Source organism: Typopeltis vanoorti, chromosome 24 (genome assembly GCF_054136105.1).
Source record: "Typopeltis vanoorti isolate ZY-2024b chromosome 24, IOZ_Tvanoo_1.0, whole genome shotgun sequence".
Taxonomy (NCBI): domain Eukaryota; kingdom Metazoa; phylum Arthropoda; class Arachnida; order Uropygi; family Thelyphonidae; genus Typopeltis; species Typopeltis vanoorti.
Window position 1 is genome coordinate 4,271,763 of NC_143572.1, and position 27,678 is coordinate 4,299,440.

The 27,678-nt window shown below is 36.6% G+C and overlaps 1 protein-coding gene across 1 annotated transcript in view; it reads left to right on the top strand.

The window, feature by feature from the left end:
* Positions 1-27,678, top strand: part of LOC150092894 (mediator of RNA polymerase II transcription subunit 13-like) — a 557,023-nt gene that overhangs the window by 503,604 nt on the left and 25,741 nt on the right. The window contains exons 25-26 of the mRNA XM_090414065.1: positions 10,325-10,489; positions 26,695-26,813. Coding sequence (XP_090270191.1) covers positions 10,325-10,489; positions 26,695-26,813 — 284 coding nt within the window. The remainder of the gene's footprint in view (positions 1-10,324; positions 10,490-26,694; positions 26,814-27,678) is intronic.

The window sequence follows — 27,678 nt, forward strand, 5'->3', positions numbered from 1 at the left end:
GACTGAAACAAAAAAGACCAAAACTGGCGAGATCTTTCTGAGCAATAAATACAAAATGTTATATTCAGGCAATGACAATCAAGGAAAAGAAGGAGTAGCCATAGTATTCAACACAAAATACGAGGCTAATCTTCTTGAATGGCAGTCAGTCTCAAGTAGAGTAATGTGGGCAAATATGAGAATGGGGAACTGGACAATGAGACTTATTTGTGCCTATGGTCCCACAGAAGGTTCTACTAAGGTAGAAGTGGAGGAATTTTTTGAGGCGTTAGAAAAAGCAACTGACACAATGAAAAAGGAAAAGTTGGTCCTTGTTGGGGATCTAAATAGCAGAATAGGAAATGATTGTGAGACATACAAAAATATTTTGGGAAAATTGATAAAAGAGCAAAGCTAATAATAATGGCAAATATCTGTTGGATTTCTGCTCAGGACATGGACTGGTTATTACTAACACCATGTTCCAACATAAAAATGTGCACAAATTCACATGGAGAGAAGAGGCTAGGAATAAGAAAAGTCTCATTGACTAAGTTATTGTTGATAGTGATGTTTTCTCCCTGCTGCAGGACACCAGAGTGTACAGAGGATTTGAAATTGGAAGTGATCACTATTTAGTCTTGAGCAGGATAAAATTGAATTTCATATTGAAAAGAATATCATGTAAGAAAGTTTTAAAGCGAATAAAAGTTGAGCAGCTCTCAGATGTGAACTGTAGACTAAAATACAGAAAGATTATTGAAAAGAAAATGAAAGAGTTTGAGAACAGGAATCAAACCTTGGAGATTCAGTGGCAAACTCTGAAGAAAACATTGATTGATTCTGCCAGAGAGGCATGTGGTGAGGTTGTGTGCAAGGATAAAAAAATCAGACCTCCCTGGTGGACACAGGAAGTTAAAGAGGCAGTGAAGGAAAAGAAGAAAGCATATCAAAAGTTCCCGGGCAAATAAGTCAGCTTTTACTCTTACAGAATACAGAAACAAATGTAAGAAAGCTAAACAGTGTGTAAAACTAGCTAAACAAAAAAGTCATGGGAGGACTTTGGCAAGAATATAGAAAATAAATATCAAGAGGGTGGCAAAATATTCTGGAGGTTGTTGAAGAAGTAGGAATGGAGGAAAGAGTGCTGTAAAAGGAGTTAGAGATGATAAAGGTGACATGAAAAGAGGAGAAAAAGATATCCTTGAAGTATGGAGTAATTACTTTGAAAAACTGCTAAACGAAACAAGCAGTGATGACAGCACAGTGATAAAAAACACTGACCAGGCATGCAGTCAGGAATACATATCCATACTTGAAGTAGAAAAAGCCATCAAAGGCTTGAAATGTGGAAAGGCAGCAGGAGTAGATGATATTCGACCAGAAATGCTGAAGTATGGTGGTATAAAAGTCTTACAGTGGCTGCACTGCATAGTTCAGAAAGCCTGGACAGAGGGACGAATTCCCGATGATTGGAGTAGAGCTCTCATAGTACCCATGTATAAAAAGGGAAATAAAACTGAATGTGAGAATTACAGAGGTATTTCCCTACTGAGTGTTCCTGGCTAGATCTATGCAAGTATACTTGAGAAACGGTTGAGAAGAATTGTGGAAGAAAAGCTTGGTGAAGAACAAGCTGGATTCAGGCCAAATAGAGGTTGTCAGGATCAGATCTTCACTTTACGACAAATAGTCGAGAAAGCATGGGAATACAACAAAGATCTGTATTTAAGTTTTGTCGATTTGGAAAAGGCATATGACAAGGTGCCAAGAGAGAAGCTATTCAATACGCTGCAGTTATATGGTGTCAATGGGGCATTATATCAAGCAATACTTAGTCTTTATTTGAGTTGTAAGTCAGCAGTTAGAATTGAAGGAAGTACAGGAAGATGGTTTAATGTTAAATCTGGTGTGAGACAAGGATGTACATTATCCCCTCTGTTATTCATTAGCTATATGGATCACATTATGAAGGAATGTGGTATTAAACCTGATATCAAAATTGGAGATGTTAATGTCAGCTCTTTTCTTTATGCGGATGATGTTATACTTCTAAATAAATCCGCTACAAGTCTGCAAGATTCTCTGACTAAATTGAATAGCTGTTGTAATAGATAGTCCGCGTGGTTAGCCTAGTGGCTTTGCGCTTCGCAACCATATGCCTGGGGAAGGAGAGGCCTAGGTTCGATTCCCATCGGAGACGTGAGGAGCTGAAGGATCTTCCTCAGCCATAGCCAAGTTAGCCGGTCTTGGGCGTGGACAGTAGGGTTTTTTCCGCCAGTTTATCTGGTGTTTTTCATCCCGCAAGCAGGCAAACCGACCCCGTGAACACACACGGATCTACAGCCAAGAATGCCTTGAGGCATAGGAGTGACCATTCTATCCTCGTACTTCGGTAACGAAATCGAAGCATGCTTGGAAGGTTGTGGGCCTTAAAGGCCTGTTAAAGCCATTGGGATAGATAGTTGTAATAGATATGGTATGACGGTCAGCAATAAAAAGACAAAGACAATGAAAATAGGCAGAATCATTGAAAATGTCAACTGTGTTGTGAATGGAGAACCTGTGGAACAAGTAAAACATTTCAGCTACTTAGGTACGATTTTTACTGAAGATGGTAAATTAAATATAGAAATAGACAACAGAATCAGCAAAGCTGGTATGGTGGGAAGTCAATTGAATAAATTCATATGGAATAAGAAAGAAATTAGTCGGAACACTAAATTAGCTGTATACAAGACAGTGTTCAAACCAGTTTTAACTTATGGATCTGAGAGCTGGGTCAGAAGTAAAACACTTGACCAACGACTAGAGACCGCAGATATGAGAGTCCTGAGAAAGATTAGAGGCGTGAACAGATGGCATCAATGGCAATATCATATTAAAAATGAGGATATTAGGAAAGAACTTGACATTGTTAGCATCCAGGAATGCGTTAGCAGAGCTAATCTCAGGTGGTATGGTCACTTAAACAGAATGGACAAGGAAAGATTAGCAAAGCAAGTGTTCTCTGCCAGGTTGGCAGCAAAACGACCCAGAGGAAGACCAAGATATAGGTGGATTGATACAGTACAAAGTGCCTTAGACGATAGAAATATAAGATCTGATAATGTCGGATTCTTGACAAGTAACAGACTGATTTGGAGGAAAATTGTAGATAGGAAGTTAGTAATGATGTAATTTTTTCATGTAATACTGTCATATCCTGTACACCCCTTGAGGGTACATGGCAGGAATTTGATGATGATGATGATGATGATTTGAGGCAATGACTGAAGAGGTTAGCAGTATCTTGAGGATACAGATTGTGTAAAATGTTGATAACTTCTTCTACTGGGATGTTGGTGAATTAAGATACCACGTCCAGGCTTGCAAGAATATCTGTTTCATAAACTGAGATATTTTTCAATTGAATTCTTTATTTGGGTATCAGAGTTTCTAATATGATCCTTTAGGAGATAGGCAAGGTTTTAGACAATAGGTAGGTTGGAGAATTGCTTTCATCTACTATGGGGGTGTAGAGGGACTCCACTTTTGTGAACTTTAGAAGAACCATATCATCTTGGTGTCACTTGGGTGCAATGACTTCAATCTCCGTTGTAGATCTGTAGATCAACTATTCATATTATGTAATAAATTATTAGTGGCCTCATGGTTTTTCCATGTAGGGTCTGAATCTAATATCCAATGAGTTGATATATCTGAGAGTAACTCTGTGATCTTAGCTATGTAGTCTTTGGTGTTGAGGATAACTGTCGAGTTTCCTTTGTCTGCCTTTAACATGATGATTTGTTTGTCCTTCTTCAAGTTGGAGAGAGAGCTCTCTTTTCTGAAGCTGTTATATTTTGGTTTGGTGGTCTTGACGAAGAAAGGATAACAGCGCTCTTTAATCTAAGATCATTGGCTATTGTTTCGAACAAAGACGAGAGTGCTGTCTCTATGTTGGAAATAATGTCGACCTTTGGAATATGGTTAAGTGCGATAGCAAAATTAAATCCTTTTTTTAGTATGCTGACTTCTGGTTGTGTTAAGGAATGGTCAGAGAGGTTAAAGATTACTTTGTCCTCAGGCAGGCTGGGTTTAGAGTTTTGACTTCTTTCATATAACGTATTAAATTTCTTAATTTGACTTTTTTTGCTGATAAGAAAAAGCTTGTTGAAACTATTATGTATCATGTTATCAAGAAGTGTCCATAAGTCAGTCTCTATGTTTTTCGAAATGTCTTCATAAAGTCGGAAGCATGTTAAATCTATTTTGCTAAGTTCTTATCTGATATTTTGTATCCTATCACGTAATAATGCCAGGACCGTTTTGAAATATATTCGTTTAGCCTTTCTTGAGTGGAATTTTTCTTTTATAACTAGAAATTTAGGAATGATGTTGAAGTTTCTGCATCTTTTTAAAAACGTGAGATGGTTTAAGAGCGTAGCTTTCTTACATTTGAGTTTCTCAAAACAACGTACCTGGTGTTTCATTGTCCCATCGAGTCTGTTCATTGTGAGTATATTTTTTTGACCACTAACTTAATTTTAGAATAAGATTACACTGGGTTTTTTTATTGACCACTGAATATAATGATAAATTATGCCAACAAGTTTCACCAACTGGTGAAATGCCCTGAAGAAGCCACCACTGTGGCTTCTTCAGAGCATACAAACGTTAAAGACAACTCAAAGTCGCTAGTACATAGAAGAAACATATAAAATATAACAAAATTAATTAATAACGAATTGATTGCTCTTATGGTCTAAACTATGTAGGTCAGACATCGAGAAGTCTTGAAATAAGAAAAAAAAAGGAACACGTAGAGGATGTTAAAAACAACAGAATAGATAGTTCTGCATTAGCTCTCCACTTCTTCAACACAAGCCACACCATTGAATGGGACAAAAGTTCCATGCCTTATCTAGAAGAAAATTTCTGGTGTTGCAATTTCAAAGAAGCCACAGTGGTTCTCCATTCTGAAAGCAGCCTAAACAGAAATCAATGAATGATCCTCCCAACATATGGAAAACCTTAATAAGCTCGCTTAGCTTTCCAGAATTTAATTTCGCTGCAAACTACAGAGCATGCACACACAACAATAACTAATGAAATACACTCTCCATGCATATGACGTTACGTGTGTTTTTAATATTGTTATATTTTATACGTATGTTCTATGTACTAGCGACTTTGAGTTGTCACTACCATTTATATGCCCTGAAGAAGCCAAACAGCCCAGTTGGTGAAACTTGTTGGCATAATTTATCATTAAATTCATTGGTCAATAAAAAAACCCAGTGTAATCTTAATCTAGCTTTAATATTATTTATTATGTTAATTTTGATTTCTAGCTCACAGCAACTTTTTAATTGGTAAACTGATTATTGTATGTACCATGTATTCCTGTTCTTTAATTTGCTTGTTTCTACACACTGATGATGTACTATTATTTTAGTACAAAATATCTGTACTTTCATTAAAGTTTATTACTGTGGTTATATAAATGATGGTGGGGGGAGATATCTACTTTTTTCTGGTGATACTTAACCAAATTCCATGCTGAGAGTGAGTGGTATAAGAGTGAGAATGGAGATAACATTTGTCATAATAAATTTAGTTTAATTTCAACATTTGTCAGAAATGCTTTGTAGGTGAGTATAAGAAATGCAAGTCATGTCTGGAGCAAAAGAATGAAGTGATTGATATGAATATAGGGCAGGATTGTCAAAGTGTTGTGGAGAACGTAGCGAAAGCAGTGAATAATAGTGCATGAAATACAAATGAGAGTTTGAAGGAAGTGGTTGAAAGTAATAATGTGGATGATGAAATGCTAGCACAGAAAGAAATTGTACCCTCACTTGGACTCCTTCACAGGACAAAATGTGAGCTCGATCAACTGAAAAAATGAAGGACAGAGAATGAAAGAAAGAATGAATAAGAAAAGCACAAATGTGCAGTTAACTAGGAGAAAAGAGATAGTGTTACGAAAGCTTGTTTTCCAGGTGCGAAGATAAATGATGTTAGTGAAGCCTTAAGTGAAGAAAGAAGCAAAGGAATTAATTGTTTTGGCAGGCACAAATGATTTAAAAGGTGAGAAATATGCAGTGAAAGAAGATATGAAAGAGTTGTTAGAAGAAGCAAAAATGAAGAGTAAGAAAGTAAAGATTGTGAGTCTGCTGCCTCAGTATGACAGGATAGAATTAAAAGAAGGGTCATGATTGCTAATGAGTCAGTGAGAAGGTTGTGCAGGAAGAATGGTGTGCAGTTTATAGATGAGTGGAGTGAATTTGATAGATATAAGAACCTGTATAGGCCTGATGGACTGCACTTAAATGGTTTTGGAGTTAGGTGCTTGTTCAGTAAGAGTTTGGAAGTGCAAAACCAGGAAAACTAGAATTATTAAGGGGGAAGCAATCAAGCATGTGTCCTGGGATAGATAAGTATGAATGCAGGAATTATTATGAAGAACTGAGTGCAGTTTCTCAGATTTCGAATCTGAATAGGCAGGTAATGGCATTTATGTAAGGGTAAATGCATGTATATGAATGCCCGAGTATCAGAAATAAAGGAGAGGAGTTTTTAGCATTGGTCAACTCAGCTTGGCTAAAAGTTATTGGCATCAGCAAGTCCTGGTTGTCAGAGAATGATATAATTATAGGGATAGAATGTAATGGATATTGTATTTTCAAAGAAAATAGAATAAATAGGGCAGGAGGAGAGGTATTATTAATGACAGCTAAAGAACTTCAAGCAACAAAAATAGAAGTTAAGGAAGATTTTAGATCTGATGGAAATGGTTCATTTGAGGCTGTCTGGTGTGATATGGAGGGTGTGATACTGTCTGGTGTGATATGTCTATAGCCAACAAAATATATTGTTGGCTATAGACCTGTGGTTCCAGAAGAAAATGTGGACAACATGCATCAGCAGATTAGACAATGAGTGCACGCTGAACAATTATCATGGGAGACTTCAACTATGGGGATATAGAATTGAAGGAGGAAAGGGCACATGGCAAAATGTAAATGGAACTTATGCACTTACTAAGGGATAATTACCTGAAACAGCACATGTTGGAAGGGAACAGGGGTTTGAGAATGTTGGGACTGGTAATAGAATCAGAAGATCTATCTATAACCAGTAGTAACTCTACCTCCTATCAGGTAAAGTGACCATGTAGTCCTGTCCAGTAGGTTGCTGTACATGTGGAAATTTCAGTCAAGAAAGGGTTTATGCTGAACTACAAAGCTGGCAGTTATGACAAACTTAGGAGGCAACTTGGAACATTGCCTTGGCAGAAGAAACTACATGGAATGAATATCATTAGTACATAGGAAGTGGTCAAGGATTGTTTAAGTGAGGCAGTATTAGAATGCATACCCATGGTCAGGAGGATAAACAGAGTAGGGATTAAGTGGATGACTAGAAATATAAAGCAGGGCTGTTTAAAAAAAAAAAAAAAAAAAAAAAAAAGCAGCATTGTGGAAGAAATATAAACAAGGTGATCAGTATGCCCATGAGCAGTATAAAGCACAAGCAATAAGGGTAACTAGTATGGTAAGAAGGCTAAATCAGATTTTGAGAGAAAATTAGCTAAGCAGGCCAAAGTAAATCCAAAAAAGTTTTTTTTTTTCATTATGTAGCAAGTAACAGAAAGAATGATTACGGAAAGATAACTTTACTCACTGCTAATGGTAGGAAAGTGACAGAAGTGGAAGAAATAGTTCAGTTACTAAGTGATCACTTTGCAAGGGTATATCATCCAGGTGGTGACTTTGCTGTTGCTCAGGTGGCGGAGACTGATGTGAGCATTGAGGTAGATGAACTGGAGGTACTCAGTATTTTGAAAAATATCAATGTGAATATAGCAGTGGGCCTGGACAGTATGCTTGCTTGTGTGCTACGAGAATGTGCAAGTAAATCAGCAGTGCTGCCTCTTGATGAAGTTGTTTAATCTAAGTTTTAGCTCTGGCAAGGTTCCAAGGGAGTGGAAAGAGGGTAAGATAGTTCCATTACATAAAGGTGGCTCCAAGACAGAAGTAGCAAATTACAGACCAAATAGTATCTCTGGAGTGGTGGTTAAAGTATTGGAAAAGTTGGTTAAAATTAAAATTCAGGAATGAGTGGATTGGAATATGATACTTTATAGGGGGCAGCATGGCTTTGTAAAAGTTAGGTCCTGCTTCAGTAATCCTGTTATCCTATTATAAAATAAATTAAGTAATTTATTTTATACTAGGATAACAGAATTGGATAAAGGAAATGGTTACATCATGGTACTGCTGGACTTTGCAGAGGCATTTCACAGAATACTACATGGAAAGCTATTATATAAGTAGAGCAAATGGGAATGGATATGAGACTAGTGGCATGGATAGTGGATATTGGATAGTGGCTGATAGACATCAGAGGGTGGTTTATGGTGGAGTGGAATCAAGGGAAATAAGGGTGACTAGTGGAGTGACCCATTACTCTTGAATTTGTATATTAATGATATAGCAGAAGATTTGAAGTCTGGGGGGGCACTCAGTTGTTTGTCAATGATGCAAAACTAGGAAGGGCAATAATTGATAAAGGTGATGTAGGTATCTTACAGGATGATTTAAATAAATTGGCAGTGTGGGCATAGGACTGTGATTGTCAATTCAATGTAAGGTAATGCACTTAAAGATGAAAAGATTACACACTTTGTATCATATTGAATGGTACTAGTTTACAGGAAATTGATGAGGCTAAGGATCAGGGGTGGGGTGGTGGTGGATAGAGATTTGAAATTCAGATGACATATTGCTAGAGTTGGCACACTAGTTCAAAGGATTACTTGGGTGCTGAAGAGCACATTGACAAGTAATGATAAGGAGGTTATTATTCCTTTTTATAAGGCTATGATTCAACCATATGTTGACTACTGTTCAGAGATTTCATCAGCTGTGTTTCTTGGCAATCGGGAGATTGTAGAGAGGATTCAGAGATGAGTGATCAAGCTGGTGACAGATCTGTGGAATGTTTCCCTATGAGGATGGATTGAAGGTGTTGCAGAGCATGATAGAAACTTTATAAGTTACTAAAAGGATACTGTAAAATTGACACAGAAGAAATTTTCAGTACATGGGGAGTAGGGAGAAAACAAGAGGTCACACTTGGAAGCTGTCAAAGAATGTGGTTAGTAAGGGTGTGCAGACTAGGTTCTTTTCTTGGAGAGTGGTGAATGAGTGGAATGGATTGCCAGAGATCGTACATCTCCTTAAACCTATTCACTATTGATTGTGAGCACACCAATAGTGAATAGGTTTAAGGAGATGTACGATAGGTATTGTGTTAATGAATAGAGTGGGTCTCTGATGAGTCTTTTGACTCCATGGAGTGCCCATATAAATAATAGTAAAGATACTACAGGATGATTTAAATAGACCAGCAGTAATAGATGAAAAATAATAATCATAAGTTGTGTGTAAGGTTATTCACTTTGGGATGAAAAGATTGCAAGCTATGTATTACATTTATAGAATAGGACTGCAGGAAATTTATGAGACTAGAGATGTGGAGATCATGGTGGACTGTTAGTTATATGGTTATGTACTCTGGGATGAAAATATTACAAGCTGTGTATTACATTTATAGAACAGTACTACAGGAAATTGATGAGACTAGAAATGTGGGAATGATATAGGCAAGGAGTTGAAAGTCAGGAGACATCCTGCAAAATTGTACATAGCAGCTCAGAGGATCACTTGAATGTTGAAGAATACTGATAAATAGAGATATAGAAGTTATTATTCCTATTTACACTTCTTTGATGCGGTTACTTCTGCCTATAGCACACAGATTTTGTTGGCCTGAGTGTTTTGGGGATGTGGAAGTGTTGGAGTGAATCAATAGGCAAGTGAGAAAAATGGAGACTGTTCTGTGTAGCATTCATTATGAGGAAAGAATGAACGGTTATGAATTACAGAATTTAATTGATAGGCACTTGTGACTGTTTCTGGCAACCCAGAAACAGTCATGAGTGCTTCGTCATTAAATGAGTATTAAAATTAATACCTATCAAAGTTATTCAGGAGTCTGTCAAATTTAATAATAATGCTGTCGTTTTTTTTAATGAGTGAATTTTTGGAAACAGTACTTTGAAAAGCTTACACAACTTTTATGCTTCAAAGTAGATCAGACATGTCCTCAAGGTTTCTATACTATTCAGAGTACCATGGTTAAAAAAACTTCCAGTTTATATAAATGTCAAGTATGTATTGTTATAATATAGTAAAGAACTCGTTTGAAAATTCTATATATTCCATTAGTGGAAGACTTTTTTTTTTATTATCTTTCACTATTGTTATGCTATAAAGTGCTTTTCATATTTCAGAGTTCAGGTAGCATAAATGTAGAAACCCAGGAAGAGCCTCTTCAGCTTCTCCAACAGCCCTTAGCGCTGGGCTACCTTATTTCTACAGCTAAGACTGGACCCCTACCAAAATGGTTTTGGTCCTCTTGTCCACAGCTGGAGGATGCCTGTCCAGTTTTTTTGAAGGTCAGTAATTATTATTATTATTTTAATATAAGAAATTTTATCATCTTGAAATAAACATTGCACACAGATTTGTTTACTTGGGTTTCTTGGGGATGCAGAAGTGATAGAGAAGATTCAGATGTGAGTGACTAAAATGGTGACTTGTCTGTGGAGTGCCCCCTATGAGGAGAGATTGAATATTTGTGGGTTACGAAAGTTTAGTTAATAGGCAGAAAAATGGGGATAGAATAGAAACACGTCTCTTTTCTAAATGGATTTTGTAGAGTAGATGCTAAAGGAATTTTTTATTACATGACTGGATGGGAGAGAACAATGAGTCATCTCCTTGATGGGAACTAGATTTTTTTCTTGGAATTGATGAATGAGTGGAATAACAAGTAGTCATGAGTGCTTCTTTGTCATTGTAATAGTTTAAGGATAGAGATGCAATATGCACTTTGTGAATAATGACTAGTGATGGCCTCTCATGATGGGAACTCTGTGTAGTTGAGTTAAGGAGAAAAACAAAGATTTTTTTCTCCCTTTATAATATCTCATTTCTGTTCAGCTCTAACCTTATTATTTGTATCTACTGAGATGCTGAATTAGACTTAAATATAGTACTTTCATGATATTCATAAGAAGTCCCAGCTGTCCCTGTGAACAGAAATAGATGGAATGAAAAAGGAGGAGTTAAGAAGTTGGTATAGTAAGTTTTAAGCTGAACTGTGTGTAAGGATATTGAGTAGCTGCTTATATTTTTGCATACTTAGATGAAAGGAGTGATTGTTGCTGGTTTAATGGTGTAGCACCATGAATAACCTAGAGAAAAGTAAAAAGTAGGAGCAGAATGTTAAGGTAAAGTGGAAGGAGTCATTGATTGGGGGTGAGAATCATCTATTAAGAGGAATGCCCTTTTCTGGAGAACATCAAAAGCATCTCTATGGAAGTTTTTCATAAACTATCCCAATTGTGAGATTAGCATTATAAAGTGGAAGAATTCCAGATTTATGTGTTTTAAATTGTAGTGCCATAAATGGAAGAGGACACTCAACAACTTCTTAGTGACTTGAGGATACTGTGTGTGTGTGTGTGTGTGTGTGTGTGTGTGTGTGTGTGTGTGTGTGTGTGTGTGTGTGTGTGTGTGTATATATATATAGTATCCTCAGTGCTCCCTATGAGGAGAGATTAAATATTTGTGGATTACAAAAGTTTAGTTAATAGGCAGAAAAATGGGGATAGAATAGAAACACATCTCTTTTCTAAATGGATTTTGTAGAGTAGATGCTAAAGGAATTTTTTATTACATGACTGGATGGGAGAGAACAATGAGTCATCTCCTTGATGGGAACTAGATTTTCTCTTCTAGAATCATCTATTAAGAGGAATGTCCTTTTCTGGAGAACATCAAAAGCATCTCTATGGAAGTTTTTCATACACTATCCCAAATGTGAGATTAGCATTTTAAAGTGGAAGAATTCCAGATTTATATGTTTTAAATTGTAGTGCCATAAATGGAAATGGAAGAGGACACCAACAACTTCTTAGTGACTTGAGGATACTGTATATATATATGATGTGTTTGCCAGGAAAGGTTAGAAATGCAAGGTGGCCTAAGAAGAGAAATCTGAGTATTATTAAGGGTAAAGTAAAGTAGAACAAATCAGCTAAATACGTATCTAGATTTCATCTTTAGAGCACAATAAAACTTGTCAGACTATATGTGACAGTAGACAATCTAGTAGTTGTAGAAACAGTTCAAAATTGTAATGGACAGAATAACTGTAAGCCTCTTTTAATGCTCTGAATTTAAAAAAAAAAGCTTTACAGTTATAGATTTACTTTTTATGGTTTAGTTTTGTTTTTGCTCCTAAAATAGACCGACTTTTACCAATTGCTGTGCAACACTGTAATTTTTTTTTCTGATTTAGTTCTGTGTGACAAAGTGTCCACAGCATGGTCTGCCTGTCCTAATTTGCCATAATGATAGTAGTGTACCTCTCATGTTGAACAGATCATCGTAACTGTAACTGTCTGTAGTATGCTAAGTTGCATGCTAGGACACTTTTATACACTCCTAGATGTGCTTAGAGCAGTGATTTTCAACCTTTTTCATAACACGGCACACCTAGACTAATTATCAAAATTCTGTGGCACACTAAAAATATATTCTTTTAATTTTTTTGGTGATCTGGCAAAAAATAGGCATAATTTTAATTGATTTACACACACAAGAAGATGGAAGACCAGGCACTAATAAATAAATGCACAAATTACGACATCATTTCTTTCAATTCATTTGTTTTCATAAATCTCGCAGCACACCGGTTGAAAATCGCTGGTTTAGAGGATCATGTTATAGGGCTGTAACCATTTACCACAAAAAGGGATTTCATAGATAATTAAGTTTTATGGCAAGCGTTATGCTTAAGACAAGCATTTTATTAAACACCACTATAACAAATTGATGTGCTGTAAGGAACTACTAAATAGCCCCAGCCTGCATCCCACAGAATCAGTGCTATTTTAAGCTCACTATTACAAATAGTAAAAGCTTAACACGTTCATTGTCAAGCTGAAAATTGGAATTTCATGTGGTGGCCAAATTTTTTTTACTTGATAGCAACATCCACGTGATAACGCGTGATCAGCCGGCCGGTGAGAACTCGCATCACTCGATATCGCGTGATTGGCAATGAACATGTTTAACCTTCCTGCCAACCTGGTTGGCTGAGTGGTTAGCATATCTGCTCTCCAGCCAAAAGGCTATGGGTTCGAATCCATGCATGGGCATGGATTCTTCTGATTGTCTCTGAAAATGCTAGGTGATAGTGGGCAGTAGATGGCGTTGGTGGAGGAGTGGGGGGAGACAGAGTGTTGTAGAGTAGGTGCCCTCCCTCGATGAGTCTTTGGACTCCCTGGAGGTGTCACGTAATGATAGCAAAGTGAATTTCCTAGCAAATATCATAATCCGTTGACCAAACAAATGACAGGAAGTTGTATGTTGACACAGAACACAGAGCAAAAATGAAAAATTGAACAAAAGAAGTCATGGAAAACAGAACAAAAGAAATTGTAGAAAACAGAATAAAAGAAATCTCGGGAAATAAAACAAAGAAAATTGCAGGAAATAAAACGAGAGAAATCATTATTATTATTACGTGACACCTCCAGGGAGTCCAAAAACTCATCTAGGGAGGGCACCTGCTCTACAACTGTCTGTCTCCACCACTCAATCCACCAAGTACAATGATTCACAACCACACTACGCCATCTACTGCCCACCACCACTCACTAGTATTTTCACAGACGATCACAAGCATCCATGCCCATGGAAGGATTCGAACCCCTGCAGCCTTTTGTCTGGAGAGCGGATACGCTAACCACTCGGTCAACCAGAAATCATGGGATATAAAACAAAACAATTGGAGGAAATAAAAACAAAAAGAAATCACAGAAACAGAACAAAGGCAGTGGCAGGAAATCATACATTGATATGAAGTAAACATAAAGAAAAACAACAACAACATGAAAAGGTACAAATGCAAACGCTAGAAGAGTGCAAAATTATAAAAATTAAAATCTAGAATTAACCTTTAAATTTCAAAATGTTAAGTTAGCTTAATATCACTAAACTGAAATCTTCATAATGAACTAAATATATGCAAATTGCATTATGGAGAATCTTTACTTCACCTTTAACTGTTTCCCTTTTCAGATTTGCATCATCAGCAAACAATTGAATACTCCCCTCCCCCACATCATTTCGTATATCATTAATCTACAGATTAAACGATAGTAGTCCCTAGTAGAGAGTATTGTTACACTCCAGTAGTCACCCTGATTCTTCAACTGTTTCGGTTGAAGAGTATTTCTTTTTTGAAGGGTGGACATCATTTGTTTCATAAAGATAGACTGAGTTATTTAGATGTAAGTAAAACATTACCTTTCCTTAGATATAGATATATTCTTGGTATGGCACCTATGCATAGCAGAACAATGTAGGTCGCCAAGATGTCTTTGTTGGGCAAGCTAAATTTGTGTGATTTTGTGCAGTGTAAAATTTCGGAGATGTATGCATCACAAAACTTGAAAGATTTGTGGAAGGAGAACAAAACTGGTGAGAGAGTGCATAATAAATGCTTTGAAAGTGAACATGGAGGAAATGAATTACATGATAATTGAATAGAGAGAATTGATACAAGACCAGAAATGTAAATATCAGTGATAATACTGAAAGTGGGGTGGTGGAAGTTCAGGAGAAAATGTAGACCTGAATAAAGAAATTGGGCATTGCACGTAGTCTTGTCTTTCACAGAACAAAGTGCAAGATTTGAAAGGCTGTGGAAATTAGTCTTTCAATCGGCAGGAGATCAGTCAAATTGAAAACAGAAGAAAACAAGAGGTCCAAAGCTAAAAAGAAAATTGAAAGAATGAGTGTAAGCAAATAATTATTTATAGGCAATTCTATCATGTTGCAAGAAGGAAATGGAATTTATACACTTGATTGATTCATCTCATCCATCCCTTTAGGATGGGTAGAGTCCCCTAATGAAGGTTCATGATGAATTTTAATGTAGCTGGTTCGTCTCTCCTTGCTGCTGCATCCCCTAAGGACAATATTCATGACTGTAATCTGTGTGTTTCATGACTGTAAACGAATAACCTGAGTTTCTGGGTGGGGGGAATAAAAAAATCCTACCTCCGTATGAGACCAGCTAACTCGCCTTTCATTGAAAGAGACCTGATAAGCGTTCCTAGTGTCACCGACAGGAATCAAACCCAGGTCTTTCCGACGAAAGGCTTCGTTTATACTGACTGAGCTACGGAGGCTCAATTTATACACTTACTGAAAGATAATTACTTAATGCAGAATGTGACGGAGGGGACTCAGGGTATGAGAGTGTTAAATCTCGTTATAGGGTCAGAATACTTGTCCATAACTAAGGTGGCTATATATTTTTTCCAGTTGGGAAAGTGATCATGTGATTACTTTCCCCAACTGCTAGGGAAGGATGTTCAACAGTGCATTGGGGGGGGGGGGTACACTGTGTCATTCAGGAGGATAAATCAGGTAAGAGTTAGATGGATGAGTAGTATCATTAAGCATGAGCTGCAAAAAAAGAAAATGTTGTGGAAGGGTATATAAGGAGAAAGATGACCAGCTAACTAATATAGATGATATTCATAAATATTATCTTAATATTAATCATACCGTAGAGATGATCTCTGTTCAACAATTATTTTTAATTTATTTCCGAATGTACCTATATGTTGTTATATGCACAAGAGTTCACTCCAATTGGTGCAATGATCTTAACTCTTTCTTTCAGAATCCAAATAATCACTGACTCACGACCAAAATACAAAATAAACACATTTAATAAAACAAAAACAATATATATACACTTCAAACAAATATTACATAACTAACTACAAATTAATGGGATCCAAGGCCTTTTTAAAAAAAACTTACACTTAAGACTAAACACTTTGTTTGCACAATCACAAAATGTTCATAGCCAGTTTCTTTCTCTGTCAAGGCCCTTTTCAGAAGATATATGACTCTATTCTTCATTTTTACAGGATCCTTTCTCATCACTCATGTAGCACACATTAATTCTTCGAACTTAATTCTGTCTCTTTTCTTCAGTAGAAATAATAATCAGATCCAGCGTCCTTAATACAGATGAAACTTCCTAATCAGAATTTTTTCGAACATTCCTTTAGAACGTAAATAGCAAATTCTTCTTTTATTCACTAAATGCTTATCGACAGTCTTAATTCTTCCAATAAAAAAACAAAATTACAGTTCTACGATTTCCTTTTCGGAATCTCCTATAAATCTTTCAATTAGCGTTTCCTCCAATATTCCGTTTAAAACGCATATAGCAATATTTTCTTTTATTTATCCACATACTTATTCCACATTAAAACTTAATAGTTCCACGATTCCTTTTTTCGGAATACTATTAATTTTCTTCTGACATAAAAAAAAAACTCAAGTTCCTCTGAATCTAAATATCTGCCGGCTTATGTTCTAAATTCCTTCCGAACGCTATCTTGTTTCTTCTCCCGTTGCTTTGATACCAAACTTATCACACATCAACTTGTTGATACCTATTAGATAGCCAGTCTCCAATCCAATGCACTAATCTAATATCCAACCCTATCTGCTCTAGTTTGACTGTCAACTTATCATGAGGTACTCTATCAAAAGCCTTTGCGAAATCCAAGTATATTACTGTGTATCCTTCTCCTCTGTCCAAGGAAGCAGTCATTTTATTGTAATAAGTAAGTAGATTACTAAAACATGACCTCCCTTTAGCAAATCCATGCTGTCCATCAAAGATTATAGCATTCTTGTCAACCCAACTCTGGATCCTAGTTCTCACAAGCTTCTCCAACAACTTAACCACAACACCTGACACAGAGATAGTCCTATAGTTTGATGCTTGAGTTCGATCACCTCCTTTATGAAATGGCACAATCTTGCCCTCCTTCCACTCTTTAGGTACTTCACTTAGCGCAAGAATCGTATTAAAAAAATATGTCAAGGCAGGTGTCAACTCTCTGGCACATTCCTTCAGAATACGTGGTGATATATTATCACTGACTCACGACCAAAATACAAAATAAACACATTTAATAAAACAAAAACAATATATATACACTTCAAACAAATATTACATAACTAACTACAAATTAATGGGATCCAAGGCCTTTTAAAAAAAACTTACACTTAAGACTAAACACTTTGTTTGCACAATCACAAAATGTTCATAGCCAGTTTCTTTCTCTGTCAAGGCCCTTTTACAGAAGATATGACTCTATTCTTCATTTTTACAGGATCCTTTCTCATCACTCATGTAGCACACATTAATTCTTCGAACTTAATTCTGTCTCTTTTCTTCAGTAGAAATAATAATCAGATCCAGCGTCCTTAATACAGATGAAACTTCCTAATCAGAATTTTTTCGAACATTCCTTTAGAACGTAAATAGCAAATTCTTCTTTTATTCACTAAATGCTTATTGACAGTCTTAATTCTTCCAATAAAAAAACAAAATTACAGTTCTACGATTTCCTTTTCGGAATCTCCTATAAATCTTTCAATTAGCGTTTCCTCCAATATTCCGTTTAAAACGCATATAGCAATATTTTCTTTTATTTATCCACATACTTATTCCACATTAAAACTTAATAGTTCCATGATTCCTTTTTTCGGAATACTATTAATTTTCTTCTGACATAAAAAAAAAACTCAAGTTCCTCTGAATCTAAATATCTGCCGGCTTATGTTCTAAATTCCTTCCAAACGCTAGCTTGTTTCTTCTCCCGTTGCTTTGATACCGAACTTATCACACATCAAACGTCTCGCCGAGCATGCCCACTCCTTGAAAATGGCAAGTGAGAAACTAGGTGTAATGGCTGGCACGTTGTCTCCGTTAGCGACAAGAGAATGTCTTCATAAAACACAACTTTTGATAATTTTAAATTACAATAAATTTCTTGTAAGTAATACAAATATCAAATCTATTAACTGCTTTACATATCACTTTTGACAAAACAATTTTAATAACGGGCACATCGCAAGTGCCGACAATGCGTGTTATGAAACTACAACTAATAAACATTTTAACATAAACAATTCGTAAAAATATTCAGAATTTTAATTATGATTATTTTTACAGTATCATTAAGCATGAACTGCAAAAAAAGAAAATGTTGTGGGAGGGTATATAAGGAGAAAGATGACCAGCTAACTAATGAACAGTACAAAGATCAGGCAAGAAAGGTGACCACCATGGTAAAGAAAGCAAAATCAGATTATAAGAAGAAATTTGCCAAAAAGGTGAAAGGAAATCCCAAAGAGTTTTTTCATTATGTGGCAAGTAGGAGGAAGAATAACTTTAATAATTGCAGATGGTAGAGAGGTAACAAAGGCAGACGAAATTGTTGAGCTACTGAGTGACCATTTTGCAAGGGTATTTCATCCAAGTGAAGCTATTTTTATGGCAGAGATGACAGGGACTGGTGTGAGAACAGAAGTTGATGAAGTATCCTAATACTTCATCAACTTAGGATAATTAGGATGTCTACAATATCCTTAATTTCTTAGGATATTGTAGAATCTGAATGCAAATCCAGCTGTGGGATTGGATGGGATATCAGTTCAACGTTTTACAAGAATGTGCAGGGGAACTGGCAGTGCCTTTGAATAAGCGTTTAATTTAAGTCTCAGCTTTTGCAATCCACAAACCATCTACCCTCATAAGCAGCATTCATAGACCATTTGTCATCTTGATCACTCACCTCTGGATCCTCTCCACCACTTCCTCATCCCCAAGAAACCCAAGACCAGACCTGAGCAAAGTAATCCAGATGTGGTTGCATCAAGATTTTGTAAAGAGGAATGATCATTCCCTTATCTCTGTTTGTTAGTCTGTTCTTCAATAACCAAGTAATCCTGTGAACTACCCTGGCTACTTTAGCAATGTATACTCTAAACTTCAGCTCTGTATCTAATACTACTTCCAAATCCCTGGTTCATCAATTTCCTGGAGTACAGTGGTACACAGATTTAATCTTTGTATCCCAAAATGCAGAGCTTTGCATTTTTCCACATTAAATCAACATCCAATATGATTTGCCCATACTGTCAGCCTATTCAAATCATCCTTCAAGCCTTCTACATCATCTTGATTAACTATTATTCTACCCAACTTTCCATCATCAGCAAACAACTGAATATCTTCCTTCAAATTATTTCCTATATTATTTTTTGTACAAATTAAATACCAGTAGCCCAAGTACAGAATCCCGTGGCACACCACTAGTCTGCTCTTCCATATGCTACTTTTTGGTATCTGTCCATGAGCCATCAGTTTCTTATCAATCCCCATTTGTTGCAGCTTGCATTAAAGAGCTCCATGTGGTATCCTGTCAAATGCCTTTGCAAATCCAGCAGCATGATTGTGTAGCATTCACTTTATCCAACTCAGCTGTCACCCTATTATAAAAAGTTAATAGATTACTAAGGCATGACCTACCCTTCACAAAGCCATGCTTCCCCTCATAGAATATCATATTCTTATCCACCCATTCCTGAATTCTCTTTTAACCAAATTTTCCAGTACTTTTTCCAACACTCCTAAAATACTGATTGGTCTATAATTGGCTACCACAGACTTAGATCCTCCTTATGCAAAGGAATTATTTTGTCTCCTCCCACCTCTTGGGACTTTGCCAAAGCTGAGACGTAAATTAAACAGCACTGCCAGTTCCCCTGCACATTCTTGTAAAACATTGAACTGATATCCCATCCAATCCCACAGCTGTATTTGCATTCATATTCTACAATATCCTAAATTTCTACTTCATCAACTTCTGTTCTCACATCAGTCCCTGTCATCTCTGCCATAAAAATAGCTTCACTTGGATGAAATACCCTTGCAAAATGGGCACTCAGTAGCTGAACAATTTCATCTGCCTTTGTTACCTCTCTGCCATCTGCAATCATTAAGGTTATAAGGAGGTAAGTCTGTGGTAGCAAATTATAGACCAATCAGTATTTTAGGAGTGTTGGAAAAAGTACTGGAAAATTTGGTTAAAAGAGAATTCAGGAATGGATGGATAAGAATATATGATATTCTATGAGAGGCAGCATGGCTTTGTGAAGGGTTGGTCATGCCTTAGTAATCTATTAACTTTTCATAATAGGGTGACAGCTGAGTTGGATAAAGTGAATGCTACACAATCATACTGCTGGATTTTGCAAAGGCATTTGACAGGATACCACATGGAGCTCTTTTATGCAAGCTGCAACAAATGGGGATTGATAAGAAACTGATGGCTCATGGACAGATACCAAAAAGTAGTATATGGAAGAGCAGACTAGTGGTGTACCACAGGATTCTGTACTTGGGTCACTGCTATTTAATTTGTACAAAAAATAATATAGGAAATAATTTGAAGGGAGATATTCAGTTGTTTGCTGATGATGGAAAGTTGGGTAGAATAATAGTTAATCAAGGTGATGTAGAAGGCTTGAAGGATGATTTGAATAGGCTGACAGTATGGGCAAATCATATTGGATGTTGATTTAATGTGGAAAAATGCAAAGCTCTGCATTTTGGGATACAGAGATTACAATCTGTTTACCACATTGAGTAAACTGTACTCCAGGAAATTGATGAACCAGGGATTTGGGAGAAGAATTAGATACAGAGCTGAAGTTTAGAGTATACATTGCTAAAGTAGCCAGGGTAGTTCACAGGATTACTTGGTTATTGAAGAACACACTAACAAACAGAGATAAGAGAGTGATCATTCCTCTTTATAAAATCTTGATGTAACCACATCTGGATTACTTTGCTCAGGTCTGGTCTTGGGGATGAGGAAGTGGTGGAAAGGATCCAGGGGTGAGTGACCAAGATGGCAAATGGTCTATGGAATGCTGCTTATGAGGGTAGATGGTTTGTGGATTGCAAAAGTTGGTTGATAGACAAAAAAAAAAAAAGGGGGGGGGTGATATGATAAAAACATTTAAGTTACTTAAAGGATTTTATAGGATTGATACAGGGAGAAATGTTTTGACATTTGGCTAGAGGGAGCAGAACAAGAGGTCATTCCTTGAAGTTGGGTAAGAGTATGGTTAGCAAGTGCATGAGGACTAGATTTTTCACTTAGAGATTGGTGCATCAATGGAATGGGCTGCCTGAGTCAGTTGTAAGTGGTTTGTCCTTTAATGGCTTCATGGAGAGGTATGATAGATATTGTGTTGATCGTTTGCATCTCCCATGATCAGTCTTAGGACTGTGGAGGTGCCCATGCAATAATAATAATAATACCTACCACCTTCTGGTGTCTGTATACCCCCCTTCATTCCACCTTCATATCCATTCTCATTTGCTCCAACTTATATGGTAGTTTTCTCTGCAGTATTCCATCAAATGCCTTTTGAACATCCAATCCAATAACCAATAATATTATGGTGTAACGATTTCGTTATCCAGTTCAGCTGTTGCTCAATAATAAAATGTAAGTAAAATAAGTAAAATGTAAGTAAATAAGTAAAATAAGGCAGGACCTATGTTACGCACCATAGAGTATCATATTCCTGTAACCAACTTTTCCAATATCTTAACCACTACTCATCAGATACTATGAGGGTGTGCTGAAAAGTTGTGATAATCACCATGAAGGAATTGAGATAGGACCATGTTCTAGGTGTTTATCAGAACTTTTCAGCTCCAGCTCCCTCTTAATTAGTATGTAATTTGCTACATCTTCTGTCTTGAAGCTTCCTTTATGTAATGGAACTAACTTGCCTTTTTTTCCAGCTCCCTTGGAACCTTGTCAGAGGTAAGTCTTAACTTAATCAGTTTGGTCAGAGGCATTGGCAGTTCTCTTGCACGTTCCTGTAACATACAGGCTGACAATCCATCCAGTCCCTCTTTCATATTCACACTAACATTTCTCAATATATTAAGTACTTGCAGTTCATCTACCTTGATTCTTACATCAGCCTCTGTCACATTGGCACTCTCAATGAGACACTCATTGAGAGTGCCAGTTTGTGTGTGAAGTATCTTCACTATTAGGCTACTTGCATATAGAGGCTAGATGACTTCATATTGATCACCTCTTAGTTCACATAATACAAACACGCTTTCTTTCAGACGTGCCTAACGCTTTGCATTATGGGGGTCACAACCCAAACCAGTTTCTCTCCGGGTCTGGCTCCCACTGATAGACCTCAATAAAGGTTGAAACTTTTCTGATTGGATCAGTAAAAAAGGAAATGGAGTTCATACATCTGCTACGAGATAATTACTTGAAACAGCACGTAACTGAAGGGACACGTGGTGTGAGAGTGTTGGACCTGGTTATTGGTTCAGAGGTTATATGCATAAGTAAGGTGACCTCGTTACCTCCAGTTGGTGAAAGCGATCATGTGGTATTGACTTGGGAGGTTGCAAAATCTGTGGATTTTTCTATTAAGAAGGGGTATGTACGAAACTACAGGTTAGGCAATTATAACAAGCTTCGGAGTGAGCTTGCAGCCATCCCATGGCAGAACATATTGCAAGGGAAAGATGTTAGCAGAGCTTGGGATAAAATCAGTGGGTATCTGAGGAAAGCAATATCAGATTGTGTCCCCATGGTCAGGAGGTCAAACAAGGCAGGCATTAGATGGATGAGCAGTAGTATCAAGCTTGAACTACAAAAAAAGAAAATGTTATGGAGAATTTACAAGGAGAAGGGCGATCAGGACACCCATGAGCAGTACAAGGCTCAAGCTAGGAAGGTTACCAGCATAGTAAGAAAAGCTAAATCAGATTATGAGAAGACCTTAGCCAAAGAGATCAAGGGTAATCCCAAAGAGTTCTTCCGCTATGTGGCAAGTAAGAGGAAGAATGACTTCGGAAGGATAACCTTAGTGGGTGCTGATGGTATTGAGGTGACAAAATCAAATCAGATGTAATAGTCGAGTTACTGAGTGATCACTTCTCAAAAGTCTATCACCCAAGTGAGGATATCTCTATACCTATAGCAATACCTAATGTGAGAATTGAAGCTAAAGAATCAGAGGTATTAAATATATTGCGAAACTTAAATGCAAACACTGCGGTAGGCTTAGATGGAATATCAGCTCGGGTGTTGCGTGAATGTGCAAATGAATTGTCAACCCCTCTTACCTGGATATTTAATTTAAGTTTGAACTCTGGTATGGTCCCTAGGGAGTGGAAGTTAGGCAAAGTGGTTCCTTTGCATAAGGGTGGCTCTAAAACTGCAGTATTGAATTACAGACCAATCACCATCTCAGGAGTAGTGGTAAAAGTATTGGAAAAGTTGGTTAAAGACAAAATTCAAGAATGGGTGGATCAGGATATGATACTCTATAGAGGCCAACATGGTTTTGTTAAAGGTAGATCCTGCCTTAGCAATCTATTAACTATCCATAATAGAATAACATCAGAGTTGGACAAAGGAACTGGCTACACAGTGGTACTTCTGGATTTTGCTAAGGCTTTTGACAGGATACCCCATAGAACACTGTTACGCAAATTGGAGCAGATGGGAATGGATATTAAATTGGTGATATGGATAGGAGAATGGCTCAGGGAGAGATACCATAAGGTGGTGTATGGAGGAGCCGAGTCCAGAATGAGGCAGGTGACCAGTGGTGTGCCTCAGGGCTCTGTGCTTGGTCCAATGTTGTTTAATTTGTATATAAATGATATAGGAAACGGCTTAAAGGGAGATATTCAGTTGTTTGCTGATGATGCAAAGTTGTGTAGTGCAATAAAAAATCAAGCTGATGTTGAAAGTTTGCAGGAGGATTTAAATAAGCTGGTAAAATGGGCAAAAGAAAATGGATGTCAGTTCAATGTGGAAAAGTGTAAAGTCTTGCATTTTGGGATTAAAAGATTACCAGCTGTGTACTACATAGATGGAAAGGTACTCCAAGAGATTGATGAGGCTAGGGACTTAGGGGTATTGGTAGATAAGGAGATGAAGTTCAGAGGACACATTGCTAAGGTGTCCAAGATTGCACATAGGATTACTTGGTTGTTGAGGAACACACTGACATCCAGAGATAAAGAGGTTATTATTCCCCTTTATAAAGCATTGATACTTCCACATTTGGATTACTGTGCTCAGGTCTGGTCACCTGGATTCCTTGGAGATGAGGAGGCTGTGGAGAGGGTTCAGAGAAGAGTGACCAAGTTGGTGAGTGATATAAAAAATGCTCCCTACATTGATAGATTGAGAGCTTGTGGATTGCAGAGATTGGCTGATAGGCGAAGAAGAGGGGATATGATAGAAACATTCAAATTACTAAAAGGTTTTTATAGGATTGATGCAGGGGAAATGTTTCAGCTGTGTGATAGTGATGGAAGAACAAGAGGTCATCTCTGGAAATTAAAGAAGAGTGTGGTTAACAAAGGTGTCAGAACAAGGTTTTTTGCCTGGAGGGTGGTGAATGAGTGGAATTCATTGCCTGACTTTGTTGTGAGCTCTTCATCTGTAAATGAATTCAAGAAGAGATATGACAGATATTGTTTTGCTAGTTTGGGTCTCCCGCGATGAGTCTACTGACTCCATGGAGATACCCGTAATAATAATAATAATAATAAAAAAATAAAAAAAAATAATTAAATTTTCTTAACTGTGACATTTATTGCAGTTGTCCTGTTTCTCTTTGGCACCATTATCTACACTGTAATGTCTTAGTTAATTTAATAACTTAGTCTTAATAACTGCCTTAATGATTTCTCACTTTTTTCTTTTTTAAATAAAGTGATAGTTGAGTTGAATGAAGAAAATGCGTGGTTTTACAATGGCATTTGACAATGGAAATCTGTTAAGCAAATAGGGATAAATATGAACCTGATGAAATAGATAAGAAAGTGTTTAACTACCAGAGATATCAAAGAGCAGTAGATGTTGTAGTAGAATCAAAGAAAATGATCACCTGTATGTCACAGAACTATGTACTCAGATCATAGTTATTTAATTTAGTATGATTGTTGATGATGCAAAATTTGGAAGGGTGATAGTTACTGAACGGGATGTAGAACTCCTGCAAGATGATTCAAATAGACTGACAGTGTTGGACAAAAAATATGGTTGGGAGTTTAATATGGCAAAGTGTGAATTTGTACACTTTGGGATGAAAAGACTAAAAGCTCATGACATAAATAGAACCAGACTGTAAGAAATTCATGAGGCTAGAGACTTGTGGGAAGACACCTCCAAATCTCTGTTGAAGACGGAGAGAAGTTTGGAGGATAATTTCAGAAGACTGGTTGCAAACTTTGACAAACCAGCTCAAAGGATGATCTCTTGCATGTCCAACAGTATAGCTATATCTTGACTACCATGCACAGATTTAGCCTCTCTTGGAGAGGATCTAGAGGTGAGTGATCAAGATGCCTGTATAATATCACAGAAAAGCTCCAAATGACATAACTAATCAAACAATGTATATTTGGATAAAATTATCTTATAAACTTAATTCATTACTACAGTATGAATGTCACTTACACTACTCATGGCCTTCATTTTTAAAAAACTATTTCTTTTTTATTTTTTTATATTGATTATTATCTTTTTTTTTTTACCTGTAGCAGTGTTCTGAATAACCATAATCCTGAAGAAGTAAATTAAATTCATTACCTTGGTTCCCACTGATACTCTGACATAGTGACTTCAATTCCATAAAAGCCTAAATAATATCTGAAAATCCATTCTCATCACCACAAATATCAAAATTCATCTGTACAAAATCACCAGTCAAGCCATATTTACATATGGTGTCCAAGCATAGACATCACTACTTAGCGAGCAGTTAATATCATCAATAGCTTTGGGACAACATGGCAAGATCACATTCCTAATACTGTCATTCTTAAAGATAGCCATCAAGGACCCTTAATAGAAACAAAAGTCAGCTGAGGTGGTTGATACACTAACTTAGACATCCACCTTCACCTATGTTCAATGATTTTGCTCTCTACATGCCAACTAATGGACAGAGAGGAAGAAGAAGACCAAGAAAACAGTTTTAGCTATGTATAAGAAAACTTCTTTTTTGAAGATGAGGCTCATGAACCATCTGACATTTACTGTTTGGCACAAAACAGAGCAACTTGGCTCTTTCATTTAACAGACTGTGGCATGACTAATGACATTCCCATGCTTAAAAAGATTTCACATTTCTGGAATTGTTGTGAACCTGATAAGGTCATTTAACAATAACATTATCCCAAGAAGAAACTTTTGAAGGATTTTAATTCTTACAAAGGGAGAACCCACCATGCTAGCTAGTTGTTAAAAAATATACTACCACACTCCTACATTTAGCCCAATTGGTTGTGAAAGAGCGGTAGTTTTAGAACTACCCTTCTTTCACAACCTAGATTACTCAGATTTCTGCAATGAGAATAGCAGAAATCTGAGTAATTTTTTGTTCATTCCACTTGTAGGTAGAGAGATTCAGATAATAGATAAAATTGCAGATAAATAGCTTTGAAACTTGTATAGTTGAGTAGGTATTTGATATATTCATCTAATAAGTAAACCTGCAAATAATAGATATCATAATGATTGATTTTCAGTAAAATGTTTATTTTTTTTTTCCTGGTTGAATCAGTTCACAGAATTTTCTTTCTTTCCACTTACTATTCCTGATAGTTTACTTTTTTTTTTAACAGTCTGCATTGCTCATCCATTCTTCCTCAATCCAACAAAGTTCTGATGATCTTCTACATACCAACCCACACATCCGCAATTACCATCCACTGGATTCCAACTTCACAACAGATGTACTCAGGTAAGTTTTCTTTCTTTCCTCAGTTTGTTGAATGTAAGATATATTTATTATTATTATTAAACTTGATATAATATATATTTGAACAAAAGGAGTGTTTACCTATTACAAGAATATACTACAGAGAACAAAAGATTTTCTTTAGACAGAAAAAGAATGACAGAGAGGATCAGGTTTTTTTTTTCCCCCCATAACAGAGACAATATTACATTTCAAGATCACTTTTAGCTATCTTTCAGTTATAGGAAATATATTGTCATTGGCACTCCAGTAAAAGGTACCACTTGGATTCCACACTTCCATGCATTTGGCTTCAGTTCTTGTTTCTTTGTGATAGTGATATTCTAGAGAGAACCTGCTTTGTAGCTTCCAATTTCAAATTGACATGAGGTTTAACGCGGTAACATCGAGGGATACCTCGATGTTACCGCGTTAATCAAATCTAATAATCAATGGTAAAAAGTACAATTCATCCCTGATTGATTACTGTACTAATAGTTTGTTTTATATGGCACTCTTTTAGGAAAGATAAAAAATGAATGCAAAGTAAATGTTTAATAAATACTTGTACCTACATTAGAGTAAAACTCGGACTCATGGAGAGTGGTAAAGCGGGTGAAAGTGCTGATCATTACGCAGAATGAATGCTCGCTGAGATTAGCTGCTAAACCTTTATTGACATGAAACACATAGCAGCTCATTACAAACGGATAAAAATAAAAAAAAAAGACATACATTCACAACTAAACGTCACCATACATACAGAGCGTACAAGTGGTACCTTTTACTGGAGTGCCAATGACAATATATTTCCTATAACTGAAAGATAGCTAAAAGTGATCTTGAAATGTAATATTGTCTCTGTTAT